Source organism: Neopelma chrysocephalum, unplaced genomic scaffold (assembly GCF_003984885.1).
Source record: "Neopelma chrysocephalum unplaced genomic scaffold, ASM398488v2 Primary Assembly neopelma1_96472, whole genome shotgun sequence".
Lineage (NCBI taxonomy): Eukaryota > Metazoa > Chordata > Aves > Passeriformes > Pipridae > Neopelma > Neopelma chrysocephalum.
This window is the reverse complement of record NW_020925118.1, coordinates 311,245-326,381: the sequence shown is the minus strand read 5'-3', so window position 1 is coordinate 326,381 and position 15,137 is coordinate 311,245. Positions and strand designations below refer to the sequence as shown.

Sequence of the window (15,137 nt, the reverse complement as noted above, 5' to 3'; positions counted from 1 at the left end):
TTGGTGACCGTGGCTCTGGACTGTCTCATCCTTCTCAGTGAGCAGAGGTCCTGTGGAAGGATGGTGGATACTCAGCACTGCACTCTCCAGAGTGTGCCTTTCACAGCAGGTGTGTGTGCAATCCCTCACACTTTCCTCTTCTCTCGTCCACAGTGTAGTTGCAGTCAGATAATTTGGGAGGCATGGGACATAAGAAACCTTCCAGGTGCCCAGTCTCCTTGAACTTCACCCACTTCACCTGCAATCTTGTTAGGGTAAAACTCAGCACAGCACCAAGGATTATGGAATTGCTGCTTTAGATGAAGCAGCAAGAAGGGATGCTATTAGATACAACCCAGCATCATGATTTCCTTCCCAGTTCTCCAGGACTGGAGCAGGACCCCGGCAGCTTCTGGCCTTGTAGGCTGTCTGCTGCAGCAGGCTGCAGAGATAACAAAATGCAATCCCAGAGATGCTGGGAAAGCATCTCATTGCCTGACCCTGAGGATGCTGTGCCACAATCTTTCCCAAAGTCTGCAGTCCCTGATTCCATCAGCTGCTCTCACAGACAACCAAATGAAAGGGGATAAGCTGCACGTTGTAGTCCCTGAGAGCCAGTTAGTTGAAAATCGAGTTCCAAACTTAAGCTTTAAAATAAACATATCAAGATAAACAGGTTGGTCTTTATTTCAGGCACAATTGCCTCAACTTTTTTCTCATTGTTGATGTTTTTAATATGTGATGCCATTTCCTGATGGCTGTCTCTGCTTCAGAAACCTGTGCTCTTCCATCACCTTGGGTTCTTCCTGTCTTTTGGGGTTTTTACACACTAGAGATCAGTTTAACACTGACTTAGGGTAGACACTAAGGCCTTTCACTCAGTCATTTTTACTCTGCCCTGCACTTGCAGTGGATTACTGCTTGGACTGGCCACTCATATGGGTTGTCTGCATCAGGGAATAATGCTCCCAAAATGGATGAGCAGCACCGGTGGCAAGCCTATGGCAACCCCACTTGCACCACAAAATGTTGTAGATGTGGAAGAAATCTCCTTCTACCTAGAGAGGCCACAGCAGTCTGGCATGGCAAGTGCTGCAGCAGACTTCTTTCTGTCCCAGCACAGCATCATCTGGAAAAATGTCATTGCACATCCCAAGGTGAGAGGGACACAAATTCTGTGCAATTCTCTATCAGGATTAGGCAATCCCTGAAGTTGGCTTTGAACAGCACAGAAACATGCTGTGTTCTGAGTTAGGAGAAGGAAAGTTTTTGAGAAAATTGGGAAATTCAGAGCAAACTGAGACTTGGAGAAATGGTTGGCTGGCAACAGAAGGCATGTTAACGTAAGTCTGTCCTAAGAAAACATCATTTAGGTTGTTATGTAGGCTGGGAAAGCATTAGCTGTGAACAGTTGAAAATTTAATGCATTTAATTTCCACACACAGACCATTAAATCACAGTCCCTGTTGTTCAAGGGAGGAAAAGGAAACCTTTTGCCTTGTACTTCATTATGAAAAAAAAATGTGTTGATCTTTATGTGGGATGTTCAAACACAGGTGTCATTGGTCTCCCCAAATGCCTGCAAACATACACTTTTTTCAAGCACCCTGCCAACATTTACACAATTCAAAATCAAGACTCAGATGAAAGTGGGCCACATCTTTTTAACATGAGCTTACACATACCTCACATGCGTCTGCCTGAATTACCGAAAAACACTGCGATCAAGTCTATTTTAATGAAAGATTGTGAAAGCAACCTGTATTATTTTGGCCTGCAATACTCAAGCCTTGTCTTCCTGGAACTGGTGAAGTTCTGGCACTTATTTTAAAGAGATCACTTATCTGCTTTTGAACCATTCTTGTTCTCCTATTTCTAATAAGAGATGTGATTTTTATTTTAATGTTGGCCTCGAGAGATCCTGAGTCTGAAATCTGGACCTGGAAAACACTGCATTGCTTAGGAGATCTGTAAATTAATGTTTACAGTACGAGGAAACAAATGAAAAGCAACTGATGGGGAAAAAAATATCCAGAGAACTGCAAGTTTCCACATAAGAGGTTTTCTCCCGAGACTAAGCTAGAGGGGAGGTTTAGATCTAAAACTGTTGGCATATGGTTTGGATGCTCATTCCTAAAGTTGTTGTCAGAGAGACTTAAGAGCACAAGCCCTGGATGGGAGTCACAGCTGGGACCTGGCAGCAGCGCTGTGGGGGTTGTGCAGACCACCAGTCCTACATCTCTGAGCCGGGAAAGTGCCTCCCTTCCCCCTCCAGGCATCCTCCTGGTAGTTCACCAGCCTTCATCCCTACACACTAATCCTTCTTTGTACCGGTGGTTCCTGGCACATCCTCTGCCAAGACACGGACTTTGTGCAGAGAAAAAAACCACTCTGCTTTTTAGTGCCAAAGTTATTAATGATTAACATTCGTAACGCAAAACCAGTAAAACTGGTCCTCTAAAATAAAGCCGGGCATTTTATTATTATTTTAGGGTTTAATTTAGTCATCGCGAGTTACTCAGGCTTACGTTTGCAAATCACTGTAGGGCTGAGACTTCACCTCTCCGGCCCGACCAGCTCTGGTGAGCGGCCGGCGGCACCAGGGGGAAGAGATCTGCCGCAGACCCCGCCCGGGGGGGACCGGGACAGATCCCACCGGGGGTGGGGTGGAGAGGGACACAACCAGTCGAGTGGGACCGGGACAGGGCCCACCGGCAGGGAGAGGAACAGGGACAGAGCCGGCGGGGGGGGGACAAGCACACGGCCCGTCGGGGGACAGGGACAGAGCCCGCCAGGGGGGACAGAGAGGCGCGGCGCCGGCTCGCCATTGCCCTCTGGAGGAGCAGGGCCGCCCTCCCGCTGGCTAGCCCGGTCCGTTCGCTGCGGTTCCCTGTTGGGTTGAGTGTGTTCTGGTTTTGGGGATTGTTCTGTAGCTTAATTTTTTATTTCTTTTTTTTTTTTTTTAAGGACTATTTCCAGCCTCCCGCCCCGTCCCGGCCTCTGGCACCGCCGCGACCGAGGCTGCCCGGCCGCATCTCCGCGGACCGGTGGGCCCCTGCGACGGGGGGAGTCGAAGAGCAGCCCAAGGCTGGACCTGGAGTGCGAGGAGTGTAAGGAGCCGCGCTGTCGGGGCTCTTCGGGAAATGAACAAGAAGAGACCAGAAAAAAAAAGTAAACAGGAGAGGAGGGGGTAAGGGAAAAGAAAAATTAGGGACAAAATATAAAGAAAAAATAAATTAAAAATAAAAAACGAAAATAAAAGGTTAAGGGGAAGGGCGGTGAGGCACGGCCGGGCGCTCGGGATGCTCCGTTCCTCTTCCTCCCCTTCCACGCCGGGCCGCCGATTCCCGGCGGGAATTTCCACCTCGCCGCCGCTGTGGGAGCCCCCGCGTCTCGCGGGCATCCCTAGCGCTGGTGCCTCCGCGTCCTGCCCCCCCTTCACCGCCGTCACCGTTCGCGTCACAGGCCGCTCGGGGCGGAGCCCCCCCTCCTTCTTTACGCTCCCCCCCCTTTCCCCCGAGCCCGTCCCGTCCCGCTCTGGCCTCCCCTCCGTGTCCCCCCCTCTCCCCACATGTCCGTTTGTTGTGGCCGTCTCTATGGCGGCGGGGGCGGCGCGCCCGCGAGGTGAGGTGATAAGAGGGGGCGGCGGCCGGAGCCCCGCGCAGTGCTGAGCGGGGCGCAGCGGCAGCGGAGAGTATTCGGTGCACGTCCTTCGTACCCTCCCTCCCTCCCTCCATCAATCCATCCATCCCTTCCCTCCCTCCTTTTTTTCCCCACTGGAATCACTGCGCCCCGTCCCTCCTGCCCGGCTCCCCACATGGCCGCGGCTCCTCGGGAAGCGCCCCGCGCCGCCGCGCTGCCGGTGCCGCGTTGCCGGGCGGCGGCCGCCGCCTCCTCCTCCTCCTCCTCTTCGCCTTCATCCCCGCGGCGCTGCTAGCGCCCCACAAGCCGCTCTGCGCCCCGCCGAGCCACAAGAAAGAGAAGAAGAAGGGCGCTCCCGCGGCCCCGCCCCGGCGGCGGCGCTGCGCCGGGTCCCCGCGGCTGGACGGCGCGTCCCAGGCGCCCTCCCTCCCTCTGCTCCACGACGGCGGCGGCGGCGGCTCGGCGGGACGACCCGGCGCGGATGCGGTGGGTGCTGCGGGGCGCGGCTGCAGCCCTTCCGTCCCTGCATCCCTCCATCCCTGCCCGCCTCGCTGACCCCGCTGTGTCTTCCCCCACCCGCAGGCAGCCCCCTGGCGAGTGCGAGATGGCGCTCAGCGGCACGCTCCTCCCTTCCATCGCCACCTTCGCGGCGGGCGCCGCGGGCCGCGAGAAGGCGGCGCGGCCCGCGGGCCCCGGCAACGTGAGTATCGGCGCGGCACGGACGGGGCCGGACGGGACGGGATGGGGCCGGGCGGGGCGGGGGCCGTCGGGCCGGGCGGGTGCGGCCGGGGCTGAGGCGTGCGAATGTCCCCGCAGCGCTGGCGGGAGGAGCTGTCGCAGCTGAAGCGGCCGCCGCCGGCACTGGCGGCGCGGCCGGTGGAGACGCCGCCGTCGGAGCTGGAAGCCGCCACCGCCGCTCTGGGGCCCCGCCGCGACGCCGAGGAGTTTAACGAGCTGCTGGACTTCGACTTCATCCTCTCCAACTCGCTCATGCACCAGGAGCCCGCCGCCGCCGTAGTGGTGGCCCCCGCCGCCACCCCGGCCCCCACAGCCAGCCCCTGCCCTCCCGGGCCCTTCGCGTACCCGCTGCCCCGGCCCGAGCCCGCCGGGCTCCTCTACGGTGGTGGTGGCGGCGGCGGCGGCGGCGGCGGCAGTAGCTGCGATGGGGCGCCCGCAGCCGGGTCCGCAGCCCCCTTCAACCTGGCCGACATCACCGACGTATCGCCCTCGGGAGGCTTCGTGGCCGAGCTCATGCGGCCGGACCTGGACGCGGTGTACCTGCCTGCACCCGCGGCGCTGCCGCCCCTGGGCAGCCTGCAGGGCAAGTTCGTGGTGAAGGCGGTGGGCGAGTACAGCCACCCAGGTCTCAGCCCCAAGAGCGGCCCCGCAGCCCCACCGCCCGGCGCCGATGGCTCCAGCAGCCCCTACGCACCCCTGCCGAGGATGGTCCCCAAAATCAAGCAAGAGGCCGCCCCGCCGTGCACACTGGCCCCGCCACCGCACGGGAGCAGCCCCCGAGGAGCCCCCCAGCACGACTTCGCACTGGGCAGCCGCCAGCTGCCCTCCCGGAGTACGCCTTCACTGGGGCCCGAGGAGATGCTGAGCGGCAGAGACTGCCTCCCCGCCACCCCAGGACTGAGCCATCCACCGTTGCCGCTGCCCCCCGGCTATCCCCCGGCTCCCGGTTACCCCACCTTCCTGCCCGAGCAGCTTCCACCCAGCACGCTCCAGTACCAAGGTGAGTGCCCGCAGTGCTGGGGCAGCCAGTGTGCCCGCTTTGGTGCTGGCCACGGCGGTGCTCATTCCTCCCTGTCCACCCCTAGAGCTGATGCCATCCGGGAGCTGCCTGCCTGAGGAGACCAAGCCCAAGAGGGGACGCCGGTCGTGGCCTAGGAAAAGGACGGCCACGCACACCTGTGACTATGCGGGCTGCGGCAAAACGTACACCAAGAGCTCTCATCTCAAGGCTCATCTAAGAACCCACACAGGTCAGTTCCAGTGTCCCAGCCTGAGGGGCATGGGATGAGTCCTTCAGACAGTGAAAACGTGTGAGCACAGGAGGAGGGCTAAAAGCAGCAAGATGTACCCTTTCTCTGCTGGGTTTCCGGGCTTTTTTATTTTTTCTTCCCCTCTTGGTAATCTGAAGTCTTGTGGAGCCTTTGCTTATTGGCTTGATATTTTGCTTAATGGTTTAGTGACTCGGAGACCAGGTGGGTTTCTTGCCAAGGCAGAGTTTGTTACTTCTCTTTTGCTGTGTGGAGAGCTAATTAGCAGGTAGTTGGAAGTCAGGTAGGATTCGTTGTTCTAGATGGTGTTGGCCCACTTCTGAGAAGGGAGCAGACCTCTCTCAAAGATACTTTTTGCTTTGCTTGTGGTTAAGTGCTGTGCACTCCTGTAGGGCAGAGGTTTGTGCACCTCTGCTGCTTCCTTTTTGGGGAAATCGTGATGGGGCCCATTGAGAGCGGGGCTTTCAGCTGAGCTGCAGCACAGATGAGGTGCCTCGCCTAATTGTGGGAGGACATCTTTTCCTGAACCAGCACCAAAGAGGCAGTTTAACTGTCGATTGTCAGCAGCTGGAATTGGGATAAAACCTGCCAAAGTGTGTATCTGAGCCTGGTTTCAAACTCCGACCTTGCAGCTGAGCGTGTGGTGTTGCAGTAACTGAGCTTGTGAAAGCAGCTACAGCCAGCGGGTTTCGCCAGCGTGGGCATTCCATAACAGTGATTAAATTACCTGAGAATTTGCATGATTTAAATCCCTGGATTGTGAACTCGATTCAAAACTTTCTCCTGAGGAGGAGATGGGATAGGGAAAAACATATACTGGTGCTGTGGTAGTTAGGCTGCATTTTCAGCTAATGGCAGTGGGGGAAAAACAATCAGTCAAGTGAACGGTGAACATCTGCCCCAAGCCAGTCAGCACTGTCTCCAGTGTGCGTAGGACAGGGAGTTTGAAATTGTGAGGGAAGCTCATCCTGCCATCAACAGTGGGTTTGTTATGGTGAAGACACTAGTAAGATTGAGTCCTTAATCAGGCTGAGCTAATGAAAATAGTTTCTGGCTGTTTTTTCCTTCTTGAGACCTACAATTACCTAAATGCGTTGTCTGCTGAGCTGTTTCTGGTTGCTATGTAAAATTGCCAGCAAAAATACACACTTGGGTTCTCTAAAGCCTTATGCGGAAGAGGATGGAAATGAGCATTTTAGTGAAGATTTAAGTGACACCAAAATTGTATAGTGCCCATACATCTTGAAAAAACAATCTTGCGTTGTTAGTCTTTGTAGTTTGTTTGCAACTGCTTCAAGAAGTCCATTGCATTTGACTGCCCCTTTTTTTTTTTAAGCAGGACAAAATTCTAACAGCGCTTGAGAGAAAGGTGCTAGAATTAGTAGCCACAAAAGAAAAAAAAAAACAAACAAAAACCCCAAAACAACAAACCCCCTAACTGATGTGTTTTATTGCCTGGTTTTTTTTTTAAAGGTGAGAAGCCTTATCACTGTGACTGGGAAGGCTGTGGATGGAAGTTTGCCCGATCCGATGAACTTACTCGTCACTACAGAAAACACACAGGCCACCGCCCTTTTCAGTGCCAGCGGTGTGACAGAGCGTTTTCCAGGTCAGACCACCTTGCCTTACACATGAAGAGGCACTTCTAGTTGGAAGCAGTGGGCCTTTTCCCTAAAGATTCAGTATTTACAGCACAAGGACTGTCTTCTGCAAGACGGGGAGAAACACAGTTTAAGCACTACAGATAAATCGAGGTGAAGTCTTCCAAAGAGTGGAAAAGAGGGATAACTGCATATGGACGTTGCAACTTTCTTTTTTTATAGTTATACACTTAAGAGAACAAAAAAGACAACGTTGGGGTCAATGACTGGATCTTCTATCATTCCAATTTGTAAATCCAACTTGAATTATTTCCGGACTACAAAATGCCAAGGAGTGACTGGAAGTCACGGATATCAGGGTTAAACAGACTGTGTGTAGTTCGGAGGGTGGGGATATTACACAGGGAAATGACATTCCCTTAATTTTCTTTCAATGCAATATTAGATGTAAATGTCATCTTGTACTTTCTTTTTTTTTTTTCTTCTTCTAAAAGCCATTACAATGTTAAAAGAGGAGGAAAAATTCAGGTACAAAATTGTATTTTAAAAGCCTATTTCATGGTGCTTAGTGACTGTTGGTTCTAGAGGTACCAAAACCAGGAAGCCAAAGTTCTCAAACTGCTGCATATCTGACAAGGAAATATTTTTTGTCTTCCGATTGCCAATTGTGACCTAAATCAGGTGAATAAACCTGGTTTATCTTTTTTTACTAAGAAAATAACTTTATGCAGACAGTCTGTAATGCACTGTGGTTTCGATGTGCAATAGTTTGTACAATGGTTTATTCCCAAATATGCCTTAAGCAGAACAAATGTTTTCTATATAGTTCTTTACATAATAAATATGTAATATAAATTTAAACAAACTTCTATTTTGTATATTTGTAAACTACAAAGTAATAACAAAATTTTGTTGGAATTCGTATTTTGCATATTCAAGATGAAAATAAGTTTTAAATAAACCTATAATATTTTATCTGAATGGTTGCTCTAGTTTTCTTCTGTGCATGGACAAGGCCAAAGAAAGTTTATTAAGTATTTGTTAGTGGTTGAGTTTACCAAGGCAAGGAGGGGGTGGCAAAAGCTTGTAGTCTCAAGACTCTGAAAGACGGGATTGTGTAAGTGCAGTGCTGATGTCACAGGTCTTTTTAGGGAAAAAGTGTAAGGAAAATTTTTGCTCTGAATATCAAATTGCCACTTATCTCACCTGCATGATGAAACTGTAGTTTTACTGTTTTTTAAGTAACTCAGTCTGAATTACTTGTTAGAGGAAGCACTTCTGCTGAGGACATGGAGACTTTGTGCATTCGAAAGATAACAAATACTAGAATTTTTTTTTTTTGTAGCTGTCTTTTCAGCATGAAAAAATTCTGGCTTCTTTTTCTTGGATTTCTTAGATAAGCTGGTGTAACCACTTCAGTGTGAGTGAAGGAGAATCAATGTTGCAAAGAATGAACTTGGCTCAAAGAATAAAGAGTATTGTGCGTGAAACACCATTTAGCAATAATCTACACAGGGAGTTCCTTGTGAAACCTGCTCTGTCCTGGGAATTTGACAGTGTATGAAAAGCCAAAATTCCTGTAGGAATGCACATGTAGCTGGGGAAGGGTTACTATGCAGAGGCTGCATACTGGAGCTGTACACTGAGGACATGTTGCTGCGAGGTCCCCAGAGTGCTTCCATACTTCCAGCCGCATGTGCTCCGCCGCAGTCCGGCGTGGTGAGCTTGCTGCATGCTTCAGGTCCTCACTAGCCCTGGGATACCAGTCCTTAGGGACCTCATTGTTCTAGCTGCTTTTACAAATCTGTAGCAACGAGATGACTTCAACATTAATGCTGCATGAATAGGACCTGTTTTTCTTACTGCTCTTTGTGAAGAGAAGAAATGGTTCCTCTTCAGCTAGTTTAAAATGCCAGTCAGCTAGGAATTTGGATGCATATGTCCAATAAAGCTGAGCATGGAAAAAAATAAAATTGCAGGCAAGAGGCATTTTTGCAGTCATTAAAACAAGAGTGGCAATATCGAATTTTTGTTTCCGAATGTGCCTTTAGAATGCTATTAAAGTTCACATTTTGATGTGTTGTTTGTGTGGTTGTTGGTGCCGTTTCTTTCTAAGTCTGTATAAGTAATATAAAAATGCAGAAAGTATTTCTCACCCCTTATCACCAAGGCATGCCTTGTTCAATTCAAAGCTATCTTTGTTGGTTTGGTTTATAGGTAACACGGGAGTAGGGAATGTCTTGTTTGGTTTGCAAATAGCAAGTATTTAAAGCTAAATTAAAGTTATGAGTCATCTTTTATCTGAAGCTTTTTCCATGTGAAAACTTTTTACAATTAAACCAGTCTCTTTTTTTTTTTTTACCTGTTCTGTTGCTCTGCCTGTGAATTCTGGAGGAGAGATCCAAGGTCGGCATTGAAGCTGGCATGTGCTATGAGGGCCTGAATTGTGCTGTCCCATCTCAATAGCTTGGTAGCTGCAGGATAACCTTTACAGCTGCCATGCAGAACATATATATGTGCGAAGTCTGTGTCCTAACACTTCTGTAAGTACTGAAATCTGAAGATTTCATCTGAAAAACTGGTTTCTGTTGCTTTTTAAGTGTTATGTCATTATGTACCCTGAAGAATTTTGTAAGACGCTCTAGCATGTAGGATCGCACAATCTGCTTCAGCCAGCTTCAGTTTCTGCTTGATGTTTTTATGGACCCTAGGTTTGTAGTTGCATGAACAATTGAACCGAAACAGGCCATTGTTCCCTTCTCCTACTCAATTTTTTTTTAATTCCCTTTTTTTGTTCTGATACTAACCAAGCTGTCCTCACGTATGACTTTCCAGACTGACACGGACACGACTGTAGCTTTGCATTTAAAAGGAAATGTTGCTGTTCCTTTAACTATTTCTAAAATGCTACTCCTTTACTTTTTTGGGACAGGAGCCAACAGCTCAATTTTTGCCATATAGAATGCAACCCATGAAAGGCAGTCCTTATTCTTAAGGCGGTCTCTTTAAGGCTCACCGAAATGAGCAGTTGCACCAGTTGTGCTCTGATAAGTAGAGCTAGGAACAGCACATTACATTTGCCACCTGTTTCATTGTGTCTAGCATTCTGGAGTTGCACTTAGGTGCAGGATTGTACATAGATGCAGTGGAACAACATGTATCAAAACACGTATCTCATAAAACATACATAAAACACCGAGCAATCTTGTAAGTGTGTCTTGAAAAACAAGATTTTTTTAGCGTTACTGAAGCTGTATTTCTGTGCCGCTTTGGTCAGGCTAGAGTATCTAAAATCAGGGTTTGAGATTATTAGGGTAGGCCTCTGACATGGGATGAGCACCTCTACAGCTGCCCCAGAGCACTATTTTAGCTACTGAAGGGGAAAGCTCTTGTGGCAGAGAGTGATTTCTGCAGTCAAACTACAGCCATCCTTAATCCTACTCACCCCTAGCCCAAATCTCTCTGGAGCACACTTAGCATGTGGAGATGGAGCTGTTCAAAACAGGATGGCACATGTCTGCCTGTAGAGTGCCAAGTATTCAAAAGTAGCATCAGAATAAAAATCTTCTCAGAGCCTCAACACTTCTGTGCACTTGTCAGCTGCACACCATGGCCTGGAATTTTGCAGGAGTCAGAGTTGCTCTGACTGTGACCCAGCACAAACGCTTTCGGCTGTCCTCTGTCACATGAAGGGGTGCTTGCAAGAGAGTTCTCTTCCACTTGTGGTGGTTACCAGATCCTGCCATGGCTGAACTTGACTGTGAATCTCACAAGGCTTTATATCAAGCTGATATGAATCAGTGAATTTCATTCTCCTTCTCTTTAATAAGGGGAGATCAGAGGCTCCTGCGGTTAATCACCCCAAGTGCCAACGGTTCAACAGAATTATTTTACACAGGTTTCCTGTGGGAGTGTGCTGGATGTTGCAGCTATCCTGCTTGCGCTGAAGTACCTGCCAAACACTTTTAACTGCATTTGAGTGCAAGAATTTCCGAATTAACCCAGGTTACAAGCTGTGTTTGTCCCTGGGCTTTTCTCCCCTGAGTGCCATAAGGTTGTGTGCTCTAAGGCAGTAGGAGAATAGGAATGGGTTGCAAATAATGATGGATAGAGCAATAATTACACCGTAGGACTCTGGCAAGGATTGGGATGTGGTAGAAGTGCCAGTTGGAGGAAGTAAGCCCAAGGTATGGTGATCAAAACTCATGTGGAGAGGAAGAGAAAAACCACCAGCACCACCACGGGTTGACTCATGTTTGCCAGGAGAGCTCCCCAGGTTGAATATGTTTGTGTAGGCTCAATGGATATACCTCTGGAGACCAGGGAGATGAGTATGTACTTAAGACAGCAGAAGGCCCATCATTCACCAAAATCTAATTGAGGTCACATTGGCTTGGAGCCACAGGGTAACACACCCACATTCCCGTCTGCTGTGCACCTGGATGACTCACGTTCCGTCTGCCCTTCACTGTCGCTGTGACTTACCAGGGAACATTTTCATTATTGCTGAGGGCATTGCCACCAAGGGCAGAGGTTTTTTCTGTGGCGTGGAAGTGGGCGGTGGTGGTGTTCCTGCAGCCTTGTTCTCCACCCTGGATGCATATGGGTATCTGTTAGTATCTTTTTCACCTTTGGATGCATACCTGTGAGCCCTCAAGGCTGGAACCTTAATGGTGTGAAAGATGGGAGGGGAAAGAGTGGCTTGTGCTTTATTAATGTTTATTCTATATTTAGAGTATGGGTTCCCAGAGTTTTACAGACAACGAGTGGCCTTAGTAGCTACTCACAAGAGGCAACAGGGAGATGCACCTTTTCTCTTCAGTCACGTTTTCTGTACTCTTGGAGTTGTGACTACTTTTTGTAACTGAGATGGTGATTTTCACACGGGCCTGGTTAGCTTGGGGTCAACCTCATGACGTGCTAATTAAAAATAATTCTCAGGGAACACGCTGAGCTGCTTTCATTACGAAGCCTGGGTGAGCAGAAGGGTAATCTTGTGCTGCTATCACCTCAGCCATCTTGCTGCAACTCTGAAAAGTTTTGCATGGCTTTCCTTTGGGTATGGCACACTTGTTTATCAAGTGCAAGCTAAGGCTTGCTTAAATCTTGCCATTCAAGTTCTCCACTGTTAACCTTTCAGGCTTTATTCAACAAAATAATCCAGCTTCCCCGCATTGGTTGGTTGAAGGCCCTTAAAATTTAAAAACAGATATACCGCGGTTATCCAGAAGGATTTACCCCATGCCACAGCAGTTAGGAATGACCTGATGGGCAACACCACACCATCAGCATGCAGGGGTTCATCTACTGGGAGTCTCCTCGATGGTGCTTAGTGTCTGTGCATGTCCCAGTGTGGATTCCTTCGTGGACAGCAGGAGTGGAATGTTGAGTGTGCTTTGTCACACCCCTGGAAAGAAGCTGACTTGCAGTTGTCATGTGGAAAACCTGACTCCCGTGTTGTAGTGGTTTGAACTAGGTTTTCCCCCTGAAGCTAAAAGTGGTCGAACCATGACACCTGGCTTTTGACACTGAGTCCACCATTCACTTCCTGCCGTGTAGAAATACTGTGGAGAGGGCTTTTTTCACGTGTGAAAAGAAGATTCTCAGGGTTCCAGAATGAGTTTGATTTGCACACCAGGCTTCTGGGAAGGTGCCATGGCATCCGTTACCATTATGTCCAAACCTGGGGTCTTCCAGCATGAGGGGATCTCCTGGGGGCTTAGGGTTCATCATTATGTCCCTCCTTTCTGATAAAAATTAATACTGTGCATTAGTATGTTGATAAAGTACTAGGGGCAGCATTGATGGTGATTACTGAAGCATGTTGGAATTTACTTTCTAAGCTCTGGATGAGGTTTTATTCTGTGTTTAGGCTCCAGACATACTGGTTCAATAATGCTATTGGCAACTCAAGGAGGCTACCCAAAGAGATGCATTTGTCTTTGCACTGGGAGGTACAAGGTTTGGCTGGCTCATCTCAGTTCCCACATCACCCTGTTTCAGCAAGAGACTGCCCTGCCTGACAAGGGATGGCTGATTTTGTTGACTGTGCAGCAGATAATTATTTGTGTTTCAAAATACAGGAATGCTTCGCAGTAGAAGGCAAAACATTTCACTGCTTTCAGCCTTCCTGCCTCTGGAGTAACTGTTCGTGCTTTCTCTGGCTTTAGAGAACATTATAATGCTTCTGTCATCTGTACAAGATGTTTGACTACCTTCCTTCTGTAAACACCTCCTAACCAGCATTTGCTTTGACAAGGTTCCCATGTTCACAATGTAAAACTCCCTGCCAAGGCTTCCCATGCAAAGAGATCAACTTGTTGTGGTTGGGGCAGCTCTGCAGTGGAGGAGCAGCAGAGCACAGGGCAGAGCAGTGGCCACTTTTGTCTGGCCACTGGCATTCTGACCCAGCCACTGGCCAGAAATGAGACTGTAAGGCACAAGTAGCCCTGTGATGGGCATCTCTGGAGTGATCCCACTTTGCTCTCCCTGGAGAACTCCTTTCTAGGCCGATGATTACAGGTTTGTTCAAGCTCAGAAGCTTGAGAAGCACAGATGCCTTCCCAACCTGTGTTTATTTTATGCTGTAACTCTACAGATCCCACTTACTTCATAAATATTTGATCCTCTTAGGTGCCTTCCTGAGCTTCTGGCTTCTGAGAGACCTTGTGGCAAGGAGTTCCATCATTAATTATGAACTAGCCTGAAAATAGAGGTGGGGGAGAGGAGAAGAAAGTATTTCCTTTCTGTAGTTTCTGAGGCTGCTGCCTTCCAGATTCCTGCTGTTTCCTCTTCCCTACATACTGCAGAGAAGGGAAGGATCTAACCTCCTGCTTTAAATCAGCCTTGGTTTTGTTGTTTACTGCCAAAGGCTGGAAGGATTTGACTTTGGTTGTATTTTTTAATGAATTTGGAAAGGAAGGTAAATATGAGCTTTCTACATATGGATGAGTTAATCTAGTCTACTGTACACTGGAAGAATGCCAGAAAAATTTAGCATAATATGATATTTCATTCAATATTTCAGTGATGTTTTGGCTTACTGTTTTTTTTTTAATTTCCAGGACATCTGAGAAACCCCTACCTATCAATGCCTTTTTGTTAAAGGATGGGTGTTTCTTCGCATTTTATTCAAAAAAGAAAATAAAAACCTGCTTTTCAGAATTTTCTTTGTTATGTCTTGCGAAGATTCATGAATACGCTGTTTGTTGAAATGTTTTCTGCCTCATGTGCCCAAACATCCATGTGGGCTGGAATTACTCATTATTTATTTGTACACCTTTATTACTAAACCATTATTAATAATTGTTGGTTTTGTGTATTTGCTACTGTTATGTTTACTGTTACATGGAAAAGGAAATTGACCACATGTTTATTGGTTCAAGTCTAACTCAAATTTTTCTCTTTGATTACACTTTCAAAGCACTTTTTCTGCACACCTTCCCGTGTTCTTGTGTCCTGAGTTTTGAAGACCAAGTGTCAAAAAAACCAGTGTCCTTTTGTACTGGGGTACTGAAATTCATTACAGGGGAGAGAAATCTCTTTCTAAGAAGTGATCAAGGTGTATCACAGCTGTCTGGGAATCCAACTGCTTCATTAACAAACCAAATTCTTCTGGTTACAGGTAAATCCCCTTGGTAAAATGAGGTTAGGGCTTATGCTGATTTGGGGCTATGCAAATGAACTTCATAAGCAAATCCAAACCTTTATATAAATAGGCAGCACTTTGAAAAAGTTTAAGATCTAAATCTTCAGGGTGCAGCACTGGAAGCTGTGCATGAATGAGACAAAGGAGGGGGGAAAGGAGGCAAGGGGAGAGGAGTTATTGGAGAATACAGAGCAGAGGAACAACTTAAGCATTGGCCAAACCACTGTGTTAAGTTAGAGGTTTTCTCTGGCTGGCTTCTCC

At 48.4% G+C, this 15,137-nt stretch overlaps 1 protein-coding gene across 1 annotated transcript; it reads left to right on the top strand.

The window, feature by feature from the left end:
* The first annotated feature begins 3,707 nt into the window (after positions 1-3,707).
* Positions 3,708-8,209, top strand: KLF4 (Kruppel like factor 4). The gene is made up of 5 exons (XM_027708690.1): positions 3,708-4,107; positions 4,204-4,321; positions 4,438-5,359; positions 5,445-5,609; positions 7,101-8,209. Exons 1-5 carry the CDS (start codon positions 4,103-4,105, stop codon positions 7,274-7,276), a joined length of 1,386 nt encoding a protein of 461 aa, XP_027564491.1. The 5' UTR covers positions 3,708-4,102; the 3' UTR covers positions 7,277-8,209.
* Positions 8,210-15,137: the final 6,928 nt, after the last annotated feature.

Bases quoted from the DNA above. Each gene is read 5' to 3' on its own strand.
- KLF4 (XM_027708690.1), top strand. The intron at 5,360-5,444 runs GTGAGTGCCCGC...GTCCACCCCTAG, and splicing joins CAGCACGCTCCAGTACCAAG to AGCTGATGCCATCCGGGAGC. The intron at 5,610-7,100 runs GTCAGTTCCAGT...TTTTTTTTAAAG, and splicing joins TCATCTAAGAACCCACACAG to GTGAGAAGCCTTATCACTGT.